The 27,084-nt window shown below is 40.9% G+C and overlaps 1 protein-coding gene across 4 annotated transcripts in view; it reads right to left on the bottom strand.

Annotated features, from left to right (window-relative positions):
- ZDHHC3 (zinc finger DHHC-type containing 3) overlaps positions 1–27,084 on the bottom strand; it is a 67,168-nt gene that overhangs the window by 24,946 nt on the left and 15,138 nt on the right. For all 4 annotated transcript variants that reach the window (XM_027871903.1, XM_027871904.1, XM_027871905.1 and 1 more), the window contains exons 2-3: positions 20,926–21,255; positions 2,353–2,477 (exon numbers count right to left, since the gene is read on the bottom strand). In XM_027871903.1, coding sequence (XP_027727704.1) covers positions 2,353–2,477; positions 20,926–21,231 — 431 coding nt within the window. In that variant the 5' untranslated portion in view covers positions 21,232–21,255. The remainder of the gene's footprint in view (positions 1–2,352; positions 2,478–20,925; positions 21,256–27,084) is intronic.

Raw genomic sequence — 27,084 nt, forward strand, 5'->3', positions numbered from 1 at the left:
CAGAACAAATAAGTGACATGCACCATCGCTCTGGTTCATTTGAATCAGTGACTCTTGTTCTGACTGAGCTGATTTGCTTACTAGAGCTCAGCAACCTCTCACTGAGCTCATACGGTGAGAAGGCATGGAGGTGGGCAGGGAGGAAAGTGCTAACAGCTGCCAGTGGCAGAATGCTAGGCCCAGGAGAGAAACGAAGGACTTTAGTTATCCCAGTGCTATCATTCTATAAATTTAACTTTTCAGTCCTTGCCTTTAAAAACAGCACACACTTGTATCCGTAAACCTTTCCTATGCTGTCAGAGAAAAATAAAACTAAATGATCCTACAAGAAATGCAATATTCTATTTTCCAACATGGTCTTGGAGACTGTTACTGGCCAAAGCTAACAATGACCTCATCCAGGCCAGCAGAAAGAATGAGAGCTTTTATTAAAATGTCTACCCATATATTAGCTAAAGGAAGCATGTGATGGTATCTTTTTGGAGATTTCCCCCAGAATTCTCTTTATTAATTATACATGCCATGGCAACAGCAGACTTGTCCTGTGTATCTATAGCTGCCCACGTTTCACTGAGGCTGGTGATCTTCCCCTGATGCAAAATGCACAGGACTGTGGAGGGTTCCTTCACAGGCCCCCTTCTGCAGGGAGCCTCCCCGGGCCTAGCTCAGCTGCCACACACAGAGGAAGGCCTGCTGCTCAGCCTGGTCTCAGAGTCTTTCCAGTTTCCCAGGACCTGCCACAGCTTATCCCTTGTTGGCAGCACCCTCAAGAACACAGAGCTGTTCCCATGCCATGATGAGGTGCCTGAGGAACGCAACAGCGGAGTTCAGCTGTCCTGAGGGGACGCAACACGCTACGTGACACAATAGGATGAGGGGGAGGGATTAGGCAGGAGGATGCAGCAGCCTTATTGGATGGAAAGCCAGGCCTGGCCAGAGCAGAATAAACTGCATTTTAAACACACTAATGTGTACACATATTCCTCTATTTCTTTAAATTCTATTTTTAAGAATGAGAAGTGATTCATCACTATACTCCTGTTGTCAGAGGCAAATTTCACCTCTTAATCAAGCTTAAAGAAAAGCTTGTCATTCAAACTTGGCGTTGGGAGGAAAAGGCTTCCCTGCCACAGCACCTGGGTGCTGCTTGATTTCTGGGCTAACTCTGAGAAGGAAAAGTGCAGTGGAATCTCCCACCTCGATGCCTCCACACTCACCCACCAAGTTCTCGAGTGCCGACCAGGAGCCAGGACATATTTCTTCCCACTTTCCTCTCTTGGGAACTCAATCTGGTCTCAAAGGCTCAGTGCAGATACCGTTCCCCATTCCTCCCCACACCCAGCAGTCCCTTACTTCCCCAATCATTAGGACTCTCTCCTTCCAGCTACCTTGTAGCATGAACGTAGTGGGAACAAGGGGAAATCCCCAGGCTGCCTGCATTGCCTGCCTTTGTCCTGTGTCCCCAGCACAGGAATGATGCCCTGCCCAAAGAAGCACTCAAGACACCTTGGTTCAATTGGACTAAAGAACATCCTAACACTCTCTTCATTCAAGGCTGACAAAAAGCACAGCTGATATGGTAAGCTCAGGTTAATCCAATACTCCCCCATTCCTAACATGACTATCCCCCCCACACACACACAGAGAAGGGAAAGGAGCAAGCATTTATTAAGGGCCTACTAAGTGTCAGACACCATGCTAAAACTTTTTACAAATACTGTCTTGTTTTATCCTCAAAACAACCCTGGGGGTAGGTGCTATTATTATCCCCATTTTACAGCTGAAGAAACAGGTACACGGAGGTTAAGTGACTTGCCCAGGGTCACAAGGCTAGAAAGTGTCTGATTTGAAGTTAGATAGGAAGCTAATTTGAACTCAGGTCTTCCTGATGCCAGGCCCAGCTCTTTATTCACAACGCCCACCTGGCTATCTATACGTCACTGAGTTTCTTGTGTGCGCTTTTAAAAACAGGGTGATTGCATTGTAAATGGTCTTTATGATAATAAAAATACAATTCACAGCCAGGATTATGAAGAAGTTTGTCAGCTACTTTACACAATCGGAAAACCAAAGTGGGTGCTCTTCCCTGACACAGTAGGGAAGAGCTATTTTTCTGTTATTTAGAAAAAGGAATGCACACTTCCCTAAACTGTGGCTTCTTAACCACAAGTGCCCATGAAGAGGGTGTGAAAAACAAACTCATAACCCACACATGCCTCTAAAACAAGATTTGCAGAGCTCATCCGCACCCGATCCTTAATTAATAACACAGAGTTGAGGTCAGCCACCTATCAGTGACGGCAGATTTGTTTTCACTCATCTGACCTGAACTCCCCGGCGACATGACCATACCTGCAGTGATGGGCTCTGTCAGGTTTGATGCTACAGCACTTTGGGCACTTGTATACTACTTGCCCTGGCTTCAACTGTAAACTTTCGATGAATTCTTTTGTGGCATTTCCTTTGGGCACTGCACCCTGCAAGCAGAAAGGAGAACGTCAGATAGAGACCTTGAGGAAACGTTCCAGTGCAGGGCACTTGGCCACATGAGCTAGCCAACAAGCCATTCACTGAAGAGTGTGAGGCATTACACTAGGTGCTGAGGATACAAAGACAAAAAATACAATAATTACTGCTTTCAAGGACATAGATAAATACACACAGAATGAATATATTCAAAAAATACAAAACAATATGAAGTTATTAAATACAATGGCAGCTGAGGAGAGGACTGACTGGACTGGGGAGAGACAAAGTGGGGAGTCCAAGGAGAAGGCCGCCGGTTAGAGGTGATGAGGTCCTCAATCATGAACTGAGATAAAGGGTTGGATGTGGGAGACATTAAAGAGGTAGAAATGGCAAAATCTGGCAACTGACTGGAAAAGCAAGATAAGGGGAAGTGAGGAGTCAAGGATAACACCAAGGTTACAAACTTGGAGCCCAGAAGAATGGTTGGTATCCTAAGGAGAAATACAGAAGTTTAAAAGAGGAAAGAGTTTTAGAGGAAAAACCGTAAGTTCTGCTTAGGACATGTTGAGTTTGAGAAGTTGTTGGTACATCTCAAAAGAAGTTAGTGACATGGAACTGTCTGGAGCTCAATATATATCCAGGACTGGATCTATACATCTGGGAGATGATGCTTAAAGCCAGTGGAGCTGATGATATAACCTATCAAGCACTGGAATGATGAAGTCACTAATTAATCAATTAATCAATATACATTTGAGTCCCCATATGCCAGGTACTATGCTGAGTGCTAGAGATAAAAAGTCGGTCCCTTCAAGGAATTCATATTCTAGATAGCAAGAAGGCCCACAAGAGAACTTTGGGGTACACCTGCTGTTAGGGAGCATGATAGGGATAATGATGCAAGAAAGAAGACTGAAGAGAGGTCACAAAGCGATCAGGAGGAGTATCAGTCAATTAATCAGGACGCATTTATTAGGCCATGCTTTGGAGATACAAAAAAAAGCAAAAGCAGTCATTGCCCTCAAAGTGCTTCCATTCTAATGGGGGATACAGAATGTACAAATAGAAGATACATACAGAATAGGTGAAAGGCAGCCTTGGAGGGGAAAGCTCCCAGGACAGAGGCATATCAACACAGTGATGAGGAACATGGATCCTCTCCCCTCTCTCTTCTTTCTGACCAAAGCGGAGCACTAATAATTTATTGACGACAAAAATATCATCCACCAAATGGTAAAGGAACCAACAAGAGGAACTTCTATTCCAGACTGAATTTTAACCAAGAAGAATCTGTTTGCTGAGGGAGAAAATGATGTAAATCTTGATGGTACACGATTAGTGTATCTTAGAATTTGTTACTAGGAGGAGAGAAAAGCCAGGGAGGGTCTGACATGGACCATAGATTTCAGTTAAGCAGTTTTCAAAAGATCAGAAAAATCACAGGTAAGATTTCAGGGCATAAAATTCTACTTGGAAGCCAGTCCAGGAGGGGCAAGAAGCTCAAGAGTAAAATTCTGCAGATAGAGACACAAGAGAGAATGTCCAACTGAAACAGAGATGTGGGCCACTAAACTGCACGTAAGGATCCCTGCAGGCTGCACAGTGACTTAGAAAACCATACATGTTTCTTTCTTTCTTTTTTAAAAAATTAATATATCAACACATTAAAATCATATAGGAACTACATTTTAATCCGGTTCAGGCCATGGAATGTTGTGGGCCAGATGTTTAAAACCTCTGGTTTAGACACTACTGCAGATTTACAGGAAAATCATCAAATTCTTTTTGGAGACCCAAAATGTAGGCAAGGGCAGGGCACAGAGAATGAATACAAAATCACATTATGGTTCTGTAAGAGTAGTATCAGAAGTACAAGAATTGAGAATGAGCTGACGCTGGTGAGAACAGTTAAGGAAAACAAAAACTTTATTTTTTTAAGCTAAATTGAGGAAAAGAGGTAGGTCAAAGAAGGGAGAGCACCACTGCTCAAGGTGGATGAGACAATGATATCAGAAGACAGGGCTATTCAATTCATAATTTTGCTTCTATTTGCTCTGCACCAAGGAGAATAATATTTGGATTGAAAAGGAGGGGGAAAACAGCTAAAGCAATGTGAGCTGATTACCAAGAGAAGTGTGCCAGTAGTAATATGAAAGGATCTTGTAGCCCCTGATAACTTCAAGACACTAGGTCTAGATGAACTACATCATGGAGAAAAGCAAATGAACTGATTTTCAAAAAAGAATAGGGAAGAAATGGGAATTTGAAAACTATAATCCAACGAGGTTCCCTGTACTTCCTGACAAAATTCCAGAATATGTTACTAAAGGATAGTTAGTAAACATCCTACAAATGAAAGCATGGCTTCATTAAGAACAGGTCATGCCAGACTAACCTCCTTCTCTTTTTCTGACAGCATTATTCCTCGTCACAAGAAAATGAAGATGATATAGTTTACTTAGATTTTACCAGAGAGTTTGACAAAATCTCTCATGACATTCTTATGAAAAGGAGAAGATATGTGGCTAACCAGTAGTATAGTTAGGTAGATGAAGAAGCAAATGAAAGGACAGATCCAAAGTGTAGCCGTTAATAGTTCAACGTCATGTTGGAAGGAAGTATTAGTTAGTGGAGTATCCCAGAGATACGTGCATAAGTCAATCAATCAATAAGCATTTATTAAAGGTCTGCTACTATCAGAGTACTTAACGGCAAGCAATCAAGTTCGCAAATGACAGTTAACAGTAAGGATTACAGTCTGGATCCAAACATAGCTTGACAGGCTAGGATACTGGGTGAAATGGGATAAAATGAAATGTAATAGAGATAAATGTGAAGTCTTACAATAGAGGTCAAAAAATCAACTTCACAAGTACAAGATGAAGGAAGCATGAGTAGATAACAGTTCATGCGGAAAAGATCTGGGAGTTTCAGCAGAGCACAGACAAAATATGAGTCTGCAGTGTGATGCAGCAATAAAGGAAAGCTAAAAGAATATTAGGCTGCTTCAAGAGAAGCACAGCGTCCAGAACTAAGGAGGACAGAGTCACTGTATTTTGCCCTGGTTCCAGGCCACATTTGGAGAATTACGTTTGGTTCTAGAGGTTTCATTTTACGAAAGATATTAATAACCCTGAAATTGATGGTAAGGCAACTTAAATCATGCCATGAGGACTGGCTGGAGAACTTGAGAATGTTTAACCTGCAGAAGAAAAGTATGAAGGGAAACTGATGACTGTCTATGACTTTTTACAGGGTAGTCACCTGCACAAGAGATTAACCTGACTATCTCTGGCCCCAAAGGAGCTATGAATCCACTTCTACTCATCACAAGGGGTAGAAGTTGCAAAGAGGAAAACTCAGGCTGAATGCAAAGATAAACTGCCTTACAACAACTAGAGTGATTCCAAAAGAATATGCTCTATTGGGAAGTAGCGGGATTCCCCTCATTGCAAGACTTCAAACCCACACTGGATGACTAATTTCCAGGTTTGTGGAGAAAAGCTCCCTGCTTGGCTAAGGGATGGGAAGGACGGTTTCTGAAGTCTTTTCCAACAAGGAATCTCAATGATTTTGAGTGGCAGATAAAGCATAGTAAGGACTCCCAGAGTTCAAAGGAGGGACAGAGATCATTATGAGGTAGTATAGCTATAGAAGGTTACAAAAGTCAGAAAAACTAGAAACAGGTAGGATAATGAGTCAGCAAACCTGAGGAAGAGCATTTCAAGCAGGGGCAACATATTATGAGCAAAGGAACATAGCTGGGGAAGGCACATAACATGTTTCAGATACAATGACCATAACATTCTGCATGGAGGAGGTCTGTATGAGGAAATCAACAAGGGCAAGACTCGAACATAGGTCCGGGTCACGCTGTAGAGGACTTTGAATGCCAGGATAAAGATTTAGACTTTCTCTCTTTAGGGTAGTGTTTTCCAAACTAGGTTGTGAAGAATGGTCGCATGAGAAAACTGTAAAGCTAATAATACTGTCCAGAGACAGGGGAGGAAGGAAGGGAAGAAGTGCACTGAGCTATGGTTCAGGAACTCACAGGAACTGAACTAAGATGGTCACTGAGGTCTCTTTCGACTCTGAAATTCTCTGATGCTGTGAAGGGAGAACAGGAGAGGAGATAGTACATGGCAGTGTAAACCAAGCAAAAGAGGAGGCCAAAGTTTTTAGTCTCTGCTCACAGCAGTGAGAACAGGAAGCGGCTGGAAGATGAAGCAATGGTGACTATATGGTCTATAATCTGTAAATATGATTGGGACAAGAGAGTAGGATAGATGAGGTGAGTCAAAGGTCAAAGAGAAAGCTTTGGCTGAATCTGAGAGAACATGACTGAAATCTAGGGTAAGAGGCCAGATGCCCTGAAGACAGAAGGAGGAAAGGGGAGCATTGAGCATTGAGCCTTTCTCCAAGCACAAGAGACTTCCATGGCTCTCAAACAACAGAAGCCCAATGCTATTCTGGTTCATATCCAAAATTCTGGTGTGAAAACAGACTTACTTTATTCTCCTCACTTCCTTCTATCCTTCCCTACTCCACAGTACATCATAACCTCTGACCAATATTAATATGGTCAATTATACTACATTTCAAACTCCAAAGTATTTCATGGCCAAAAGTTTGTGGAATCCTGTTTTAGGCAAGAGCCTAAATTGTAGGTACACTGAAAGTACTTGGTCAAATGAGCAAAAATAAAGTGGCTGGGACATGTTGTGTGCAGAAAGGTTCTTCTAGATTGTTACTGTTGTTCATCTGTTTCAGTCATGTCCGACTCTCCTGGGATTTTCTTGGCAAAGATACTGGAGTGGTTCTCCATTTCCTTCTCCAGCTCATTTTACAGATGAGAAAACTGAGGCAAAGAGTTAAGTGACTTGCCCAGGGTCACACAGTAAGTGTCTGAGGCCAGAATGAATTTGGGAAAAGGCACCTTCCTGAATCCAGGCCTGGCACTCTATCCACTGTACCACCTAACTGCCCCTTTTCTAGATTACTGTTGGTCAGTGTGATGATGGGCAAATCACTTTGTCATGCTGGACCTCAGTTTATTTATAAAGTGAGAAGTTTTGATACAATGATATCTCTTTCCACATTCTTCACTTATATTTATGTTTTAAAGTAAAGAGAACTTTAACTTTGGTTTTAAAATTTTTGTGGCACCACTGAACATTATATATAATGAATATGACACCACAAAATTTCAGTTTTGTCTGTATTCTAATTTTTGATCAGTCATCAACTAATCTGAGCCAATCTAATTCAAGAAGTATTTACTGGGTGCCTACTATGTGCCAGGAACTTTGGAGGCAAAGTCAAAATGAAACATAGCAAAATCATGGTCATTTTAACAAAGAATTCACCTCCAAGTGTGAATTCATTTATAGAAATCTATCAGAAACCCGAAGAAACTGATGATCAACCCAGATAACAATACCAGTCAAAGTGAGGTTCCCACAGCCCTCAGGCTATGCAGGTAAAGCCACCTGTGTCCCAAGCTGGAGATCAGATTCATATGCCCTTCAAATAAGTGGCAGATAAGTCCAGGTAGAAGACTGAGGCTTGTGACCCCTCCTTTTGATTTCATGCCTCAGGTAAGTCTGCCTGGGTCTACCTACTCTTCAGAATAAAGAAGAAAATGGCAAATGGACAAGGAAATGCCAAACCACTCTCGCACCTTTGCCAAGAAAATCCCAAGTGGGGTCATGAAGAGTCAAGTATGACTGAAACAACTGAATGCCTCTTCAGAAAAAACATGTCAACATTTCATCAAATCAAACTTCAGCACTGTGTCCTGCTACTTCATAGGACAGGAAGTGAATTGTACCAAAGCCACCAATTCTTTCACTCGCCTCTTCCCCGGCTAAAACACAGATACAGACACAGACACACACGGCAGTAAAAAATGAGCTCTTTCAGTACAATGAAACTTCGCCCACCATCCCTCTTGAAACACTGAACAAGAATACAAATTATTATAGCTTTGTAGATACATTTGAAAATATAAGCCCACAACATATGTAGCCACCTAAAAGATATGGTCTGTCATGGTATCAGTTCAAACTTGTGTTCACTAATCTTGTTAAAATATTGATAACTATGAAGAATACAGTAAGAAGATATGGAAAATGCTATGAGGAAGGATCTAAAGGGACATTCGCTGAACTACAAACATACACACTTCATAGCTGTCGAAGAAGGAGAGGTAAGGGTAGAGGAGAAGAGAGAGAGAAAGAGAAATTAGCCTCACTAAAGGCAAACAAATTTGAACTTGTGCTATTTCTTTGAGTTCACAGGATTTCACTTAAAATGAAAGGAGATATGATCGAGCTCTCCCAAGCCATTTTAATTCTTGCACCTGGCAGCAAATGTCTCTCCAAGTGAGAGCTTCTGCAGTAAGTCAGTGACCACGAGAGGAAGACAGGGGTGGGGGGAAACCCATGACACGTATTCAAATGAAATTTACTCAAGAACATTCGGAACAGTCAACTAAGAACTCAAGAGGGCTGGAGGTGGTAACGGTAGTACATCTACAGCTGGTGTAATTTGTGGAGAAGGGTAACAGCTCCCCAAGATCATTTCCCAGTTCCAGCCTTTTGCACAGGGAAGGTCCCTAGAGGTCCAGGGAAAGGTTTAATGGGGAGCAAGGCGTTATGTTATCTCTGCTCCCAGATTTATGCTTTGCAAATCTCTGCCTCCACAACCAACTGCCATGCTCAAAAGAGAAAAGGAGTAAGTGAGGGAAGAGTCTGACTCATCCCATGGCTGTGTTGGGGCCAGTTCTCACTGAGAGAGAAGCCTATCCTTCACAGCCTGGGGCAGAAGTATATAATTTGCTCATAGAGACCAAAGGGCTCAAAGTTTGTTCACGGACTCAATTTTTGGAGACAGTGGCAGAGACCCAGCTAGCCAGAGAAAGAGAATGAGTACTGGCCAGAGCCAGAGGTAGGAGAACTAAAGAGGGGGGAGGAAGAGAAAGAGAGAGATAGAGATAGAGATAGAGACAGAGAGAGAGAGACAGACAGACAGACAGACAGACAGACAGACAGACAGACATGGAAGGGGACATAGAATAAAAGCTTCCCGCCCCTTGCTTATTTTTCATTTGGACCTACCTACTTGAAGGCCAAGCATTGAAGTAAGATTTTAATCCTCATTTTGAGCATTTGATTTGTTGTTGATGGTTTTAAATTTTGTAAGTGTTTTTCTTTTGGTCAGAACCTGTGATTTCATTGCTGTAAAAAAAAATCCCAATGAGGAGACTCCCTCAGCTAATGAACTTAGGCACCTGGCTCTGCAGAGTCTAAGCCCCAGCCCTTGTCCTGCAGGCTGCAGGTGTTAGGGGACTGACAAGAATCTGGCCCTTTCTGATGGGGGCTAGGTTTCTATTTGCTGAGCTCTGTGGCCTCATCATTTCACAATAACTTTTTAAAAAGCTGTTAAAGATTTTTCTGTTCTGTGGAACTCCTACTGAAGCCATTTATAAGTGAAAAGTTACTTCCAACTTGGGGGAAAAAGTCACAAGGGGATTTGAATTAGCCTAGAGATGCCTTCATGACTCTTACATCCCTGCTTCTTCCAGGTGGAAAGAAAGACAGGCAGGACAGTCAGGAGCAAAGCAGCAGTATCAGTGCAGTGGGAAGAAGGCTGGATTAGAAGTCAAGGGATCTCTAAAACCCAAAGCTGCCCTTACTGCTACCTCTGACCTCAGGGAAATCTTTTAACCTCTATGGAACTTAGTTTCTTCAATTGTAAAAGGATGCGGTTAAATTGATGATTTGGAGGTCCTTTCCAGCTCTCAAGCTCTGTGAAAGCAATAAAGACCAGGCATGGAAATCACCGTGGTGACACTGTGACACCAAGACCAATGCTCGGGAGTCTTACACAAGGACGCTTACAACAACTCCGCGTTTCATTCAATTCAGAATGTGCCAAGGATTTTGCTCTTTGCACACAGCTCGTTTGTACATAGCTATTTTCATATGGTCTCCTAGCAGACTGTAAGCTCCTTAAGAGCAAGGACTGTCTTCTGGCCTGCCTTTGTCTCGCCTGCCCTTAGCACAGTGCCTGGCACATAGCAGATGAGGGAGGCTGAGGTCCAGATAAGGCTGACCTTACCCAAGGTCACACAGGCAATAAGTGTAAAAGTCAGGATTCAAATTCAATTCCTGTGATATCGAGTTCAATGTTCTTTCTTTTGGCTTACCTCCTTGCCTAATATGATCTAGACTCATATTTTAGAACCTTTAGTATTAAAAAGCATCTTTTGATCAGATATCACAATACTGTGTCGTTACCAGTAGCTGCATCTCTCTAATTATGTAATAATTAAAACAGATTCAATCTCAGGGGAAAAAATGGAAGGAGGGAACTTGAAAGGATTCCAATGTGATTTTAGCTATAGCTTCTGCATGACAAAACAGTAGAGTACCATGATTTAAAATTCCCTTTAATTCTAAGGAAGCAAAAATCTGAAGGTTTTCCAAAGTTGTTTCAGGGTACTAGATTGTAATCAAATCTGTGACAGGTCTACACACATCTACTTGCCTTGCCAGTGACAGACACCTTCGTTTTCTCAGGGATCTACCTGCTCCACATCACTATGTCAGAAGCCATCGGAAGCCAGGGGGAAATTCTGTCTGTGAACAGACAGCTGTACTCCTTCCGAGTCCAGTGGTTAATAATAAATGAGCCACTTGGTGGTTAATACTAACTGACAGTGGTTTATAATGATTAAATAGAAAGCAGAGCTTCTGAACATAGGCATCCATTTTTACACCACATCACAATCCATACTCTTCCTAAAAGTCTCAACTTAAACGTTTTCATTTGGTTTTCACAGAAGAACACAAGGGTGGTACAACTGAACAACGCTTAAAATATATACTGAAATCAACAAACATACAATTACTATGTACAGGACGCTGGAAACAAAGATGAAGTCAGCCATGGAGTCTTTGGTCTGGAATATTTTCATACTGCAGTACATTTTTTTGTCCACAACTGTGAGATGGCATGGCACAGTGGAAGAGAAAGTGGTCTTGGAGTTAGAGCTGGGTCCAAATCTTACCTCTAAGATATCCTGGCTAGGTAGCCACAGATAGTCACTCAGTGCTTCCCATAATGCTTTAAACCACTAAGTTACAGATGTGTTTGCTAGGATGCATCAGTGGTGGGAGTTTATATGCTGAAAGTTTCACACTGATGAAATCACATTAAGTGGCCAGACGTGGTGGTGCACGCCTGCTCCTAGGGGAGGCTGAGACTGGTGGACTGCTTGAGTGCAGAGGTCCTGAGCTGCAGCAAAGCTAAAGTTGATGGGGTGTCTGCACTAAGTCTGGTATGCTAATATGATGGGCCCATATTATGATCTGCCCAGGAGCAGAGAGCTGCCAGTCGGGCTGAAAAATAAAACAGGTTAAAGACTGTCTAATAATCAATATTAGCCCATGCCTAGGTAAAGGGAAGACAGGGAGACCCAGTCTCTCACAAAATAATAAAAATTTAAAAAAATTAAATTTTATTTTTTTTAATCAGCAAAAATGTCCACAATGGCCATGGACCAACACAGCATGCTTTATCTCTGGTCCTCTGGAATTGTGTTGGCCATTATGATGATTAGAGTTCCTAAGTCTTTCAAAGTTGTTTGTTTACCTTTACAATGATGTTATCACTGTGTAAACTGGACTCCTGGTTTCCTTCACTACACTCTGTATCAGTTCATCCAGAACTTCCCAGGTTTCTCTGAAACCACCTTGTCATCATTCCCTAAAGCACAATAATATTTCATTATATAATTTGTTTAGATATTTCTCAATTGATGGGCATGTCTTTCAGTTTCTAATTCTTTGGCATTGCAAAAATGGTATAACCGTTTTTGTTCATCCTTTGTTTTAAGATTAATCTCACTTTTAACATACCTTCCTCTTCTTTTATTCTCCTTTCTCTTCCTTCTTTTTCCTTTTCTAATGAACTATATTTCTATATCCCAACTCTCTGCACGCTCGTGAGAGAAAGAAAGTGTGTGTGTGTGTGTGTGTGTGTGTGTGTATTCTTTCCTCTTTTCACCAGTTCAGATGCATATGCTTCAAGTGCTACTCCCCAGCTCTTGTTTGCATAGACTTCTACTTGGAACACCGATTATGTGAGATAATTTCCCCTAATCTTCCTTTCCCTTTCCCTGACTAGTATATTTCTCTTCCTCTACCTTTTCATTCTTCCTTTAAAACCATCAAGACCTAACAGAACTTCCCCCAGGTCCTCCATCTAACTATACTCCCTTTATGACCCCTGTAAGTTTCAAAGGGGTCACATGTATTGTATTTGCATATTAGAATTTAAATAGTTTACCCTTGTTTAGTCTTTTATGATTGTTTAATCATGATTTCTTTTTTATGTTTCCATCGACTCCTATGTTTGCATTTCAAAGTTTCTATGAAGGACTGGTCTTTTCATCAGGAATGCCTGGCAGTCCTCTATTTCATTAAAAGTTGATTTTTCCTTCTATACGGTAAGTTTTGCTGGGTAAGTTATTCTTTGCTGTAAGTCTATATCTTTTGCCTTCTGGAATATCATATTCTCAGCACTATTCTCCTTAAAGTGGTGGCTGTAAATCGTGTGTGATCTTAACTGTGGTTCCATGGTACCTGAATTTTTTCTTTCTGGATGCTTGCAGTACTTTTTTCTTTGACATGGAAATTCTGGATTTGGGCTATACCGTTTTATTAATGAAGAAACTTTCATTCTGAAGTTTCTTTCAGGAGGTAATTGGTGGATTCTTTATTTTGCCCCTTTACCCTCTGGTCTTCTTTTACAATTTTTTGAAATATGATGTCTAGAGGCTCTTGTATTGGGTTATGGCTTTCATATATTCCAATGATTCTTAAATTATCTCTCCTTGATCTGTTTTTCAGATCAGCTGTTTTTGCTATCAGATACCTTATATTTCCTATATTTTTATGCTTTTGTTTGAATATTTCTTGTTGTTTCATGGAGTCCTTAGCTCCTATTTGCTCATTCAGATTTTGAGGGACTTAACTTGGGCAAGGTTTTATGCCTTTTGTGCCAAGCTGTTAATTCTTTTTCCAGTACTTTCCTTCTTTCATCTTTTTTTTTTTTTTTTTTTGGTTAGGCAATGGGGTTAAGTGACTTGCCCAGGGTCATACAGCTAGTAACAGTCAAGTGTCTGAGGTCGGATTTGAACTCAGGTCCTCCTGACTTCCAAGGCCTTCTTTCATCTTTTATAAAAATGTTTTAAACTTTTTTTTAAACACTTGCTTATCTTCCAGGAATTCTAGTTGACCTTGTGCTCAAGGTGCATTTTTCTTTAAGGCTTTGTTCGCATACATTTTGGAGTCATTCTCTTCTTCTGTTTTTATATCTTCAGTGTCGCTGTCACCATAACAGCCTTTTATGGTAGGATTATTTTTTTGTTTGCTCATTATTCCAGCCTTCCTGACTTCAGACTTTATGTTAAGGACAAGATCTGTGCTCTTCTGGAAAGAATGTCTGGCCTGGTCCTATTGTTGGTTTGTTCGTTTTTTCTTTGGGGGGGGGTAAGAGGGTAAGGAGGGGCATTGAGTGTTATTTCATCTCAGGGACAACTTGGGCTGGGAACCTGAACACTTTCTCTTTTCAAAGCTTTCTCAAGGTGGTCTGATCATTGCTGCCTTCCTGGTCTGTGCTCTGCAAATTCCTGACCCGGGGTTTGAGCAACATGACTGTGGGTTTGTCCCACATGGAGTTCTAGGAGACTATTGCTGGACTCAACTACTATCAGCCAACTAGAAAGCTTTTCTCTTAATTTCTTTTTGTTTTGTTTTTGCTTCTTATAACTTGCTTAGCATCACACAGTTAATAAGTGTCAAGTGTCTGAGGCCAAATTTGAACTCAGGTTCTCCTGACTCCAGGGCTGGAGCTCTATCTACTGCGCCACCTAGCTGCCCCCCTTCTTCATTTTTTACCAGGATGATTTGCAGACTTTACCATTCCCAAGAAACCTCTTTATCCTGGAAGATTACTTCGGCCCTGGAATTCATACTTCTGAATGTAACCTTCCATCAGTACATGCAGGCTAGCTTTCTCTTCATTTTTTCGCCATTTTTCACTGCCCCAGGTATCTTCCCCCTTTCAATGTTTAGCTTCCTTTTACATAATTTCCTCCCATTCAAATGTAAGCTCCTTCAAGGCAGGGGCTGTGGTTTTTTTTTTTTGGGGGGGGTGTTGAGGGTGGCACACGTGCTTGTATTTGTATTCCCGGGGCCTTATACATGTGTAATCACGTAAAATATTTCCATATTAGTCATTTTGTACAAGAAGACTCAAAAAAAAAAAAACCAGAATGAAAGAAAAAGTGAAAAATGGCATGCTTCAGTCTGTATTCAGACAATATCAGTTCCTTCTCTGGAGGCAGATAGCATGCTTCATCACAAGTCCTTTGGAATTCTCCTGGATCATTGTATTGCTGAGAAGAGCTAAGTCATTCACAACAGCTGAACAAATGCTTTTTGACTAACTGCTGGTTCAGAACGATAGAACTGTGGGCTTCCTTTTGACATCCAGTCTAAGGCTGGAACTGAAACCCCACTTAGTTCCTGGGTCAGCGTCCAACAACTGCTGCTTTATTTTGAACTTATTCCTTATCAGTTCCTTCTTGAAGCTTGTGACTGCACCTCACTCAGGAGATCCATCTCGAGGTACAGGTCCTCTCTTCAGTTGACCTTGGCTCTATGACCCTGAACAGGGGAGTGAGTCACAGCTGCCAGCTGGCCCTTGTTCCTGTACCATACTTGTGTGTAACCCTTCTTGCCCTAAGATTCTTGTGCTGCAATGTTTTGTGGTCATTCCTGGCCAAACCCTCTTCCCAGTGTCCTCTCTCTCTCCCTATACCAACCTGGAATGGAAAAATGATTTGCTGATTTTTTTTTCCCTTTGACTTTTCAATCAAGATTCATTCTGGAGCATTTTCTAGACCTGTTTTGGAGGAGTTGGGGAGTGGGAAAAGCTTGCTCTATTTCTTCCTGCTACTCTGCCATCCTGGATCCAGTCCCAACGTTAAGTTTAACCATAAGAAAAATAGTTAGGACTACAGCATTTATAAAGTAGAATCATCCAGTCCATTCTACAAATATGAAAGCTGAGGAGCAGAGGTGTGAAGCTACTTATCCAATGTCATATAGGTAATTAAGAAGCAGAGCTTAGGATTTGAACCCAGGCTTTTGGATTCTATATGCAGTATATAACACTGCTTCATCCTACCCTTATGTTTATCAACTAGGTAGCTGTAGTGGATAGAACACTGGACCTGGAGTAATGAAGATCTGAATTAAAATTTGGCCTCAGTCTAAAGCTGTGTAACTGCGGGCAAGTCACTTAACCTCTATTTGCTTCAGTTTCCTCAACTGTAAAGTAGGGATAATAACAGCACCTGCTTTGAAGGTTTGTTGTGAGAATCAAGTGAGATAATACTGGCAAAGGGTTTAGTATAGTACCTGGCATATAGCAGGCTCTACATAAATGCTTGTTTCTTTCTCCTCATAGTTCTGTATATAAAGAAATATTTGTTAAATTTACCTTATTTACCCCACTCTATTCCTTAGACTGATCTAATGCAATGTGCATTACAAAGTGGATTTATTTTCTTATAGAGTAAAGATCTACTCTTAGGCTAAGAATTTATTTGGGACCCTGGAATTAGGAAGAGGTTTAGTAACACCAGAAAGGAATGTTTAACCTACTCTGAAGGACTGGGCAAGATGCTGAGAAGACTTCTCATAATAAAAGGTGACACTGAAGTGAGCAGAACCAGGAGAACATGGTACAAAGGAACAGTAATACTGTACAATAAAGAACTGTGAATGACTTAGCTCTTCTCAGCAATACAATGATCCAGGAGAATTCCAAAGGACTTGTGATGAAGCATGCTATCTGCCTCCAGAGAAAGAACTGATATTGTCTGAGTACAGACTGAAGCATGCCATTTTTCACTTTTTCTTTCATTCTTTTTTTTTTAGTCTTCTTGTACAAAATGACTAATATGGAAATATTTTACATGATTACACATGTATAAACTATATCTGATTGCAGATATTGCAGAGAGTGGGGAGGGGAGGGGAGGGGAGTAAGGAATGAGATAATTTAGAACTTTTTTTTTTTTAGGCAATTGGGGTTAAGTGACTTGTCCAGGGTCACACAGCTAGTAAGTGTCAAGTGTTTGTTCTGAGGCCACATTTGAACTCAGGTCCTCCTGACTTCAGGGCCAGTACTCTATCCACTGCACCACCTAGTTGCCCCTAGAACTCAACTTTTAAAAAAATGTTCAGAAAAAAGGGGAAATCTTATACATATATTTAAAAAATAATGAAAAGTGACAATGACTTCTAAGCATCATGTGATCCTTACAACAATCTGGTGAAATAGGTAGTCTTCTCTGGGTAATGTTTTGGAAAGTTCATGCCAGGAATCCCAGGAATCAAAGTCAAAAGTACCAAGCAGTTTAGCACTTAACCCTTTAATGTACATTAATTTCCCCAAATGGAATACAAATGACACAAGGACTACATTGTATGTTTCTTTCATATCCTTCATAGTTCCTAGTAGCACTGGGTACACAGCAAGCCCTTTTTAAATAATTTCTCAATCAATCAATGCACACAGTTACCACTCTATTCCTTAGCTCAACCTAAGTAGAATAGACTTACTTCCAGTAAATGGTGCTGTCTGAGAGAAAACAGAAGGAATGAATAGTACAACAAAACTAAAGTGTATTTTCAGCATGAATAAAACTGACGTTGGAAAAAACCCCACTTTCATATTTTCTGCAGTGTGGAAAAATCACTACATACTTTCTTTCCTTATAAAAGGATCACCCAAAATTCCTCTAAACACACGATGCAATGTGGTAGATCAGAGAAAACAGCACCATGTTGGTATGCAACATCTTATAGACTGGAAGAGATTACACTTCATGCCAGAAAAGTTAACATTATAATTGAACCACAGCAAAGATAACTTTTCCTAGGGACAAAAACAAAATTTCCCTTCTGTGCTGTTTAGGAAGTAGTGCATTTACAAAACAGAGTAAGCTTGGCATCTAATGTATTTTCCACAGGGTCTATGGAGAGACAAAATTTGTTTGCATATAGTCATTAATAGCTTTAGTTTCTTTTTCCTTTTTAAAATTAAAAACACATCTCCCAGAGGCAACAGTGAAGCCAAGGGAGGTCTTTATCAAAGAACTTGCATTCTGTTTCCATACAAGATAATGAACAGAGACAACTGCTATTCAAGGATTTAATACTAGGGTGGGAAGAAATAAAATAGCCATTCCCACAGCTTGGCAAATTTAGCTAAATCATCATTGTAACAGCCTTTGTTTTCCTCATGGCTAGATGTAGAGATAGTTGCCAAGAGGCACCAAAGGCTAAAACAAGTTCTTCCAGCTTTTCAGGAAAAGGAAGAGGCTCTTCAGTGTAGCAATCCTTTCTCCCAGAGGTCCAGGGAATCTGAAATTTGTCAGTTTTCAAGCTGGTGAGACAAACTGGATCCTACCTACCCTTGTAAACTCTGGGAAGACTTCCTTAAAGACTCTTATGGTGATTTCACCCCCTTCAGCTCAAGGGAAATGTCTGTTTGCCAAAAGATAGTTGCCACTATCATGAAGAATGTCCTGCACAAGACAACGGCAAATGGATTCCCCTAAGAATGGTGAGATTCTCCAGATGACAACTGTATTGATTGTATGAAGCCTAGAACATGGGTCAGCTAATCCCAGTCTGTGGGCTGCTTTTGTTGTTTTACAGCGCCAAGCCAAGAATGGTTTTTATCTTTGTACACAGTTTTATTTAAAGGTGAAGACACCATTCTTAGTTCAAAGTCACACAACAAGTGATGCAGGTGGTGGGTTATTTGCTGACTGCTGGTCCTAGAATATTATAGGGCCTCCTCAATGAGATCCACAGCTACTCAAAAGAGGCTGGTCTAATAATCTATACAGAAAATACTAAATGGATGCACAATGCCTACCATACAGACTTTGTACGACATGCAGTTGGATGGCTAGTCTATTGAATTAATATATCAGTATATACATCTGGGTCACCTGAGTCCACAAATGAAAAGGAAAGTAGGGACCAGATCTGTGATTTCACTGACAGAGAGAACTCTGAAATGAAGTAACTTCCTCTAACACTCCTGGCTGGCACCTTCTCTGCAGCTTATGGTCTTAGAGAACTGCCCGTCAGTAAACCATGACCGAAGGCCAAATCACTGTACACATTTGCACAACAAACGTAAAAACCATTCTCAGCTTTCAGGCAGTACAAAACCAGTTGGCAGGTGTTGGTTAGAGTTTGTTGACCTGTAGCCTGGAGCAATTCAAGGGCTTCCGTGACCTGCCTAGAGTAACGCAGCCAGTACGTGGCCTAGGCAGGACTTGAGCCCAGCTCTTCATCCAGTACATCATGCTGCCTCACATAACTAGTGCTTACAAAATGGGTGTCCTCTAAGGCTCTGTCCTTGGCCTTCTCTTCTCTATACTTTTTTCTTGGTGACTTTACCCACTCCCAAAAGTTCAGATCATCCCTGTGCAGATGACTCCCAAGTCTCTATGTCCAGCCCAATTTCCTCCCTTCGCATCAATCCCACATCTCTTCCTATTGGACACATACCCAGATGTCCTACCGGCACCTCCGACTCAGTAGGTCCCAAACTGAACTCATCACTTTTTTAAACCACGACCTCTTCCCAGCCTCCTATTTCTACTGATGCCACTGGCAACCTTATAGGCAACCAAGCTCTGAACTGTGGAAGTGATCTTCTGACTTTTACACCCTCACCTTCCACATCCTGTCATCTGCCAATTCTTATCAATTCTACTTTAATTAGTCAATCGCTGAATACTTAATAAGCACAAATAGGCCCAGCACCCAGGACACAGACATAAGTGAATGCCTCTCCCCTCAGGAAGCACACATTCTTTTTGCGGGGGGGGAGGGGGGAACGACGATGACAATATGTACATACATATGTAGTTACACACAGTTTGGAGGGAGCACGAGACCTGATCATAGCTACAGAGATCAGGAAAGGCATTCCCTTTCCTCCGTCTTTCCCATGAGTCCACATATCCCTCTTTACACAGCTGCCACTCTACATGGAGGCCCTCCTCCCTTCTTGTTCAGATGACTTCACAGAGCTTCCTAACTAGCCAGACTTTCACACAGTTGCCAAGACAGTATTGCTGGGGTGCCTAGGTGTGCCCATGTCATTCCTCTGCTCAAAACCCTTCCATTAGTACTCACCAGCCTAGAGGTTAAAGCACAAACTCCTTGGCCCAACGTGAAGATCTTCTGTCATCTGGCCGTAACCTACCTTTCCAGCCTTGTTTTACATTATTCCCCTTCATATTTTGGCCCAGTTGGACTTACAGTTTACCCCCAAACTTATTCTTTTCTCTTCAGCCTCTGCACATTCATAAGTCATCCTCCATAATCAAAACGCATTTTCTCCTCATCTCAGACTGCTGAAATTCTCTTCCTTCAAAGACTTACCTAGGTACTTTTTTTTAAATGAAGTTTTCCCTGGTTCAGACCTCCCCTCACATAAAATCCCAGCAAAAAAGTGTTCTCTCTTTTGCTCCAGCATATTCTAGTAACAGCAGCCAGCATTTATATGGTATCTTAAGATTTACAAAGCATTTTACATACATTATCTCATGTGATCCTCACAACCACCCTGTATTTCAGGGTGCTATTATTGTCCCCATTTTATAGAAGTAGAAACTGTACACACAGAGAGAGGTTAAGTGACTTGCCCATGGTCATACAGCTAAGTAAGCGTCTGAGGCAGGATCTGAACTCAAGTTTTCGTGATGCCAAATCCAACCCTTGATTCACTACAGCAGTCAGCTGCCTATTAGACTTCTTTGTGTTGATGTGCTATCTCCCTTTAGTAGATCAGAAGTTCCCTGAAAGTAAGAGCTGATTCATTTTTTATTTCTGTATTCTCTCTGTCTAGGATGGGGCTTTGCACACAGCATGTGCCTAATAACACTTTTTGACTGATTGGAATATATCACTGGATCAGCAAAATACACAAAACATTACCATACTGAGAAATTACTAAAGTCAAGTTACAAATTTCTGTCCTTTTTTGAATTCAATGAAGACTTTGCTTAGAAGTTTTATTTCCTCTCCTTGGAATTATCAAGGTTTAAATTAAAAATAACTAAGTGGGATCATATGATCACAGAGTTGGAGCTAGAATATAGCATCTGATCCAACACTTGGACTATATAAGGAAATAAGGCCCAGGAGTCCCTTACATTTTGTGAACCAAACTATGCTTGTTCCCTATGCTGCTGAGGTTAAATAACATACACTACGAAGGGCTTGCAGGCTTTGAAGGCCAAAGTCGTAAGGACTTCCCTGTTAAAAACAAGACCAGGATACTTACTGGATCTGTCAGCATAGCCCGGAAGTGAGAAGCCAGAGCCAGGAAAGCAAGACTGTTGAATACTACTCCATTGATTGCACTATAAATATAGTTTCGTGATGGAATCAGCATGACGAAGAGGACCACAAAATCTGCGTATATGACCAGGAGCCAGGTGATGACAGCACATGCAATACCACAGCCATCTCGGATAAACCACATGGTTCCCAGAGAACCCGGGCGAGGAGGAGGGATACACTTCTCTGGGTGGAGGTATTCAGGTTTCCTCTCAATATCTCTGAAGCGGTGGACCGGAGAAAACATCATAGGCTTCTATGTCCATACTTGCATCTGAAAGGGAAAAAAGAGAACATGAACCAAAGCTCCAGTTCTGGATCACCAACTGCCTGGTGGACATTTCAAACTGGATGTCCTGGAGGAATCTCAAATTCAATACTTGCAAAACAGAGCTCCCTATCTTTCTTCCCAAACCCACCCTTCTGAACATTCTCATTTCTCTCAAGGGCTCTACCAGCTTTCTGGTCATCTAGGTGTGTAACCCTGTCATCATCCTGAACTTCTCACTCTCCCTCACCACCACGATATATAAGCAGTTGCCATGTACCTCACAACATATATCCTGCATACATCCTTTTCTTTCCAATTACATGGCCTTCATCACCTCTTATATCCTCATTGGGCTTCCTCAAATCTCTGATCTATCTTCCACACAGCTACTAAAGGGATTTTCCTAAAGCACGAGTCTGATGACTATGACACTCTCCTGATCAAGAAGCTGCAGTTGCTCTAGGGTCAAACAAAAATTCCCTGGCTTAGCACTGCTCACATTTAAAGCCCTTTATAACCAGGCGCCAACCTAACTTACCACACTTTATTATGCTTTAATCCTCCTCATGCATACACTCTTCAATCCAGCCAAATGGCATGTTTGCAGTCCCTCACCTATGACATTTCATCTCACACTTCTGTTTCTGCATAGGCTGATCTGTCCAGTGGGCCTGACATTCATTTCTTCTTCATTTATGCATCTCAGAGCCTCTCATTTCCTTTGAAGCTCCATCTAAGAGCCACCTCCTGCATGACTCTGTTCGTTACTACCCATCAACCCTAGCTACTGATGTCTTTGCCTGAAAGTATTCTGCATCCATTTTTACATGCTATTTCCCATCACAGATTTAAGCTCCTTTTGGCAACAACTATTTCATTTCTGCCTTTCGATTCCCCTCACTTAGCTGAGTGCCTGTCACACAGTAGGCACTTAATAATCACTTAAAGATAAGCCATGTCATCTTATAAAGGGAATAAGGAAAGATCATCTTTTCAAAAGCGATTTAAGTGGGTCCATTTCTTACCAAGCGGAAAAAATAAGCCCAAATGCCTTTTCTACTAATGTAGTTATAATACCTCCATTTTACTCTTTAAAAGGCATCAGAACCTGTCACTTCCATAACTTGATTTTTATTGGCTACCTGTTATACAAAAGATGACTGTCATTTGTCAAAATATTTTGGAGATAACCTTGTTTCCCAGAGCTAAGGCCCAGCAGGCAGGCTGTGCCCTGAGCTTGGCATAACAAAAATCTTTTGGGCTCTGGATGATATCACCCAATGAAAAAGTATATTGCTTGGACCAGTACCAGGTGTTCACTGACAGACTTAGCTCCCCCCATTTCCCAGGGTCATCCATCACATGTTCACAATTCCTGTTCCTTGTAATTGCCAGGTAACTGCACTCCTGTTCCAGTCATAGAACTCTGATTCTTTATCCTGTGGAGTAATCATGACCCCCAAGACTTGAGACAATAACCGTTCCCATGGGACCCAAGAACGCCTGTATTGTCCCAAGAAATGCTAGCCACGAGAGAACTGTCTCAAGACCTAAGAATGATCGTGTTGTGTTCCCACCCCTTTCATGTATGTAAATGGCCCTAGAATCAGCAGCATTAAGCCCTCCTTACGAGGGGGCTTTCATTTGCAAATGCTATTTTACTCACTGTGAAATCAGTTAAACTTCTGTTTGTGTCCTGACTCTCCTGTCTCTAGACTGCTTTGTACAACTCCAGACACCCACAGATTAGAGGCCGGTTCTGGTCCGATAGACACATTCAAAACTAGATTAGAAAGGCAAGCTCTAATCCCTACAGGGAACTCACAGTTTTATCACACATGAACACAGCTTTGATAAGACACAGGCAGATGTGTAACAAACACAGAACAAAAAGGTTACATATTTTGATGTGTATGCATTATTTTCTCCTCCTTGACACATTAAGAGAGAAAGAGGCTCAGAAAGTTTGGCAGGAAAGAAAGGAGGATTTATCCAAAATGACCCTGTATTTATTTTGTAGCCATATAATATAGATTTACTTATGTACAATGTAAGCCCCTGGAGGGCACAGACTATTTCATTCTTGTCTTTGTATCACCAGCACCTAACAGTTGTCTCATACGTAACAGGTACTTAATAAATTCTTGTTGACTATTTGATTACCCAGAAGCACAGTTAATTTCAGTCATGACCTAAATTGTAAACACCACAGAGGAAAAGTGGCCACTTAGAACTACGGTAGAGTTCTTGAATGAGCTTTATAATTCAGGCCTCTAAATGGACCCAAATGGTAGCACTTCCAAGGATGAGAGTCCTTCTATGAGTCTAATAATAAAGCTGATGTTTATGGAGCTCTTTATGGTTACATTATCTTATTTGATTCAAACAAAGTGCCAGGCAAAGTGCCCTGAGCATAAGAGCATTTAATGTCTGTTGAACTTAATTGGGCAATCCTTCAGGGTAGTTAGTGCAAACATCCTCAGTCCCACTTGATGGTGAGGAAACAGGCTCACAGATGAGAAGGTGACTTGCCAAGACCAAACAGCTAGGGAAAGGCAGAGCTGCAACTCCAACTCAGGTCTTTGGATGCCAGGTCAAGTGTTCTTTTACTACAGCATAACATCTCTACTTTTCTCAGATGTATCTGGTCTTAGAAGGACAAAGTCTACTCAAAAGATTTGCTGAAAGAAGAAATAGACTTTTCCTCAATTAAAAAAAAAATTAAAGTTAGTAACACACTGCATCACCAGTCAGAATTCTTGAGTAGAAAGCTGGTGCACCACAAGTTTAATGTCAGTTGTGTGCATTTGTGGAAGAAATTGTCACTGCAGCATATGCCAGGGACATCATGATCATCTATCACAACATGCTGGGCTACAGATGAATCACCCCAAAACAGCACGGTCAATTTATGTTTTCCTACAGACCTTTCTTCTAGGGAAGTTTTATGGTTGTAATTTTAAAGACTGTGAAGTTCAAAGATTACATGACTCAAAATAAAAGCATTTCCCAGGTTACCCTGTTTGTCTCAGTTTCCTCCTCTGTAAAATAAGCTGGAGAAGGAAACAGCAAATCACTATAGCATCGTTGCCAGAAAAAAACCCAAATGGGATCATAGAGAGTCAGATACGACTAAACAACCAAAAAATGTTAACTATTTGATTACCCCGTAGCACAGTTAATTTCAGTCATGACCTAAATTGTAAACCCCACAGAGGAAAAGTGGCTACTCAGAACTAGGCAAAGTTCTTGAATGAGCCTTATAATTCAAGTCTATATGTGGATCCATATGATAGCACTTCCAAGGATGAGACTGTGGAAATGAGGGGAAAAAATACATTGGAAAACCCTACCCAGGCACAAGAAAAGAGAAAGACCAAAGCCCTATAGATTGACTGTAAGTTTTAATTGTGCATTGTAAACTTTCTTCAAGAAGAGAGTTGAAGAGTTGGACAAGGCAAGCAACAAGAAACAATCACAAAAAGTGAAAATGAATATATTTTGACAGATAATTGTTTACCAATCTTAGCTCTTCCTGGTGTGCTGTCTGTATAAAATCAGATCAATGATTTGCTAGATCTTTTGCCCAAAATCAGTATCAAATTAGAAGAATCAAAATGGAAAGATACGCTAGGCAAGTGAAGTAATTCAAAACTGACCTATTTAAATAAGTTGCTTCCATCTAAAAATGGGAAATGGATAAAAGATAGACTTCAATAAACTATCACCATTTCCTAAACATCTGAATCACTGTTACAATGATAAGTTAAAATATAGTAATGCCCCGAAAGGGTCACTGATATACATAGAGCATTTAAATTTTCATTTTTTTGGGTTTACTGATATGTGCATTGTCTCCAACTGTAGAAAGTAAGCTTTAATTTGTCCTGTACTAAATAAATAACCCAAGATTGTTGTGCTTTTCTAATTCATATCTACTTTACTGAAGCTCATCTTGGCTATCAGTTTTCACTATTTTCACTTTTCAAATTATCTCTCAGGAGACCCTTCTATCAAGCCTTCCATCCTACCCCCAACTGGCCGCTTCTTATATGCCATGCCCTGATAAACCAGATAAATGATTTGAATTTAAATTATTTTAAAGATACTTAATTTAAGTCATTAAGTAGTCTCTAAGTGAGGGCCTGAGATCCTTCTATACAGTAAGGTATATGAACTTTGTGGAAGCTGTTTCTACTTCTCAGAAGTCTTTTTCAGTGACTTCTGAATTTTTGGCAATATTTATGAGGGCTAAGGTTGCTTTGAAGTATGACCTCGAGATAATTTTACCATACTCAATTAAGTATAAATGTCTTCTATCCTAACTATGCAGAAAAGCTGTCAAAATTCTTCCAGAATCTTACAAAATGAATCAGAACCTGAATGGGTACTCCTGGCTTGAGTGTTTGGATTTAAGAGTATGCTTTCATGTACAAACATGTAATTGGAGGCAAAAACCCAAACTAGAGTAATTTAAAGATTAATATTACATGCCGAATTGAAAAGCAGCATAACTCATGTTTTAGTTTAAAAAAAGAATTCAAATTAAAACTAGACAACTGAGATGATTTTAAAAAAATACTTAAAGGTTACTTAGCTGAATATCTGAACAAACGAGTTTGGTAACAAAAGCTTACTTCTAACAAAAACACACCACCCTCCTCCACAATAATGGTTATTTTTAAAAGCAGGAATAATTTCTCTCCTCTACAATTTGAGAAATTCAGCACTGCACTGCAGTGCTACACACACCTAAATAAATAAATAGTCAATAGCTAGAAAGAGGACAGCTGGAAAGCAGAAAAGTCCAACGAAGCAGGTCACTCTATGTCACTGAACAGCAGAAGAATGAAGAGAATGCTGCATATATGCGTGCTATAAGCCAGTCACTCAAGGTCAAAGCGGGGAAAACACCATTTCTTCCTTAGTTTCCATCTCCTTCACCAACTCTACCCTCCTCCCCCTGGCATTGCCCATTTCTTTTTGTCATCTCCTCACTTCTTCAATTCAAATGTCCATTTTGCTGTGCTGAGCTTTCCATTGTTATTGTTGACCATCAGATTCCCAAGTGGGATGAGATGAGGGCAAATATTATGATGGAATATTATAGAGTTACTTATCATCATGCAAAGTCACTTATGCCCATTTTAAAAACTCGCTGCTCCTCCTCAGAATAGCCTCCCTTACCAGGTACCTTCTGTACCCACTCACAGTGAGGCCCAGAAAAGTGAATGATCTGCTTGTCCCTAGGTCACACCGGAGTCCTTCATGGATGAAGACAGGGAAATCCAAACTCTTGGGCCCCAAGTTTCCCAAAGGCTGCCGCTAACAACAAGAAGAAAGAAAGAAAATTGTTTCACTATGATTCTCTGACCTCTGTGGAAGTGTTGGAAATGTAATTTGGTTTTTATTTTCTGAATTTTAGAAGAGAAAATGAAGAAGTGAAACCAAAGAGCTAATTTTATTATTATTTTTTTTAACCAGCTGTGCACTGGGCCAAAAATAGCTTCACTAAATCCACATATAATTTATGTGCTGACCAAAGCATATACTTTCATTTAAACACACCCACACATGGATATATTTATCCATACAGATTTGTCTCATCAATATTAGTTCACATTCCAAAACTGAATTCATTATCCCCCTCCCCCCTTTGAAAATCCCCTTACTGTCAAGGGCACCACCATCCTCTCACTCACCCAGGTTCAAAAGCTAGGTGTCATATTCGACTTTTCATTCTGAACCCCCATAAACACTCTCTTCTGAAGGCCTAGTGATTTCCACCTTTGTAACATCTCTCCCATACCCCTCCCCCCATCTCTGACACTG

The sequence above is a fragment of the Vombatus ursinus genome, unplaced genomic scaffold, assembly GCF_900497805.2.
Source record: "Vombatus ursinus unplaced genomic scaffold, bare-nosed wombat genome assembly UNPS02014799.1, whole genome shotgun sequence".
Classification (NCBI taxonomy): Eukaryota; Metazoa; Chordata; class Mammalia; order Diprotodontia; family Vombatidae; genus Vombatus; species Vombatus ursinus.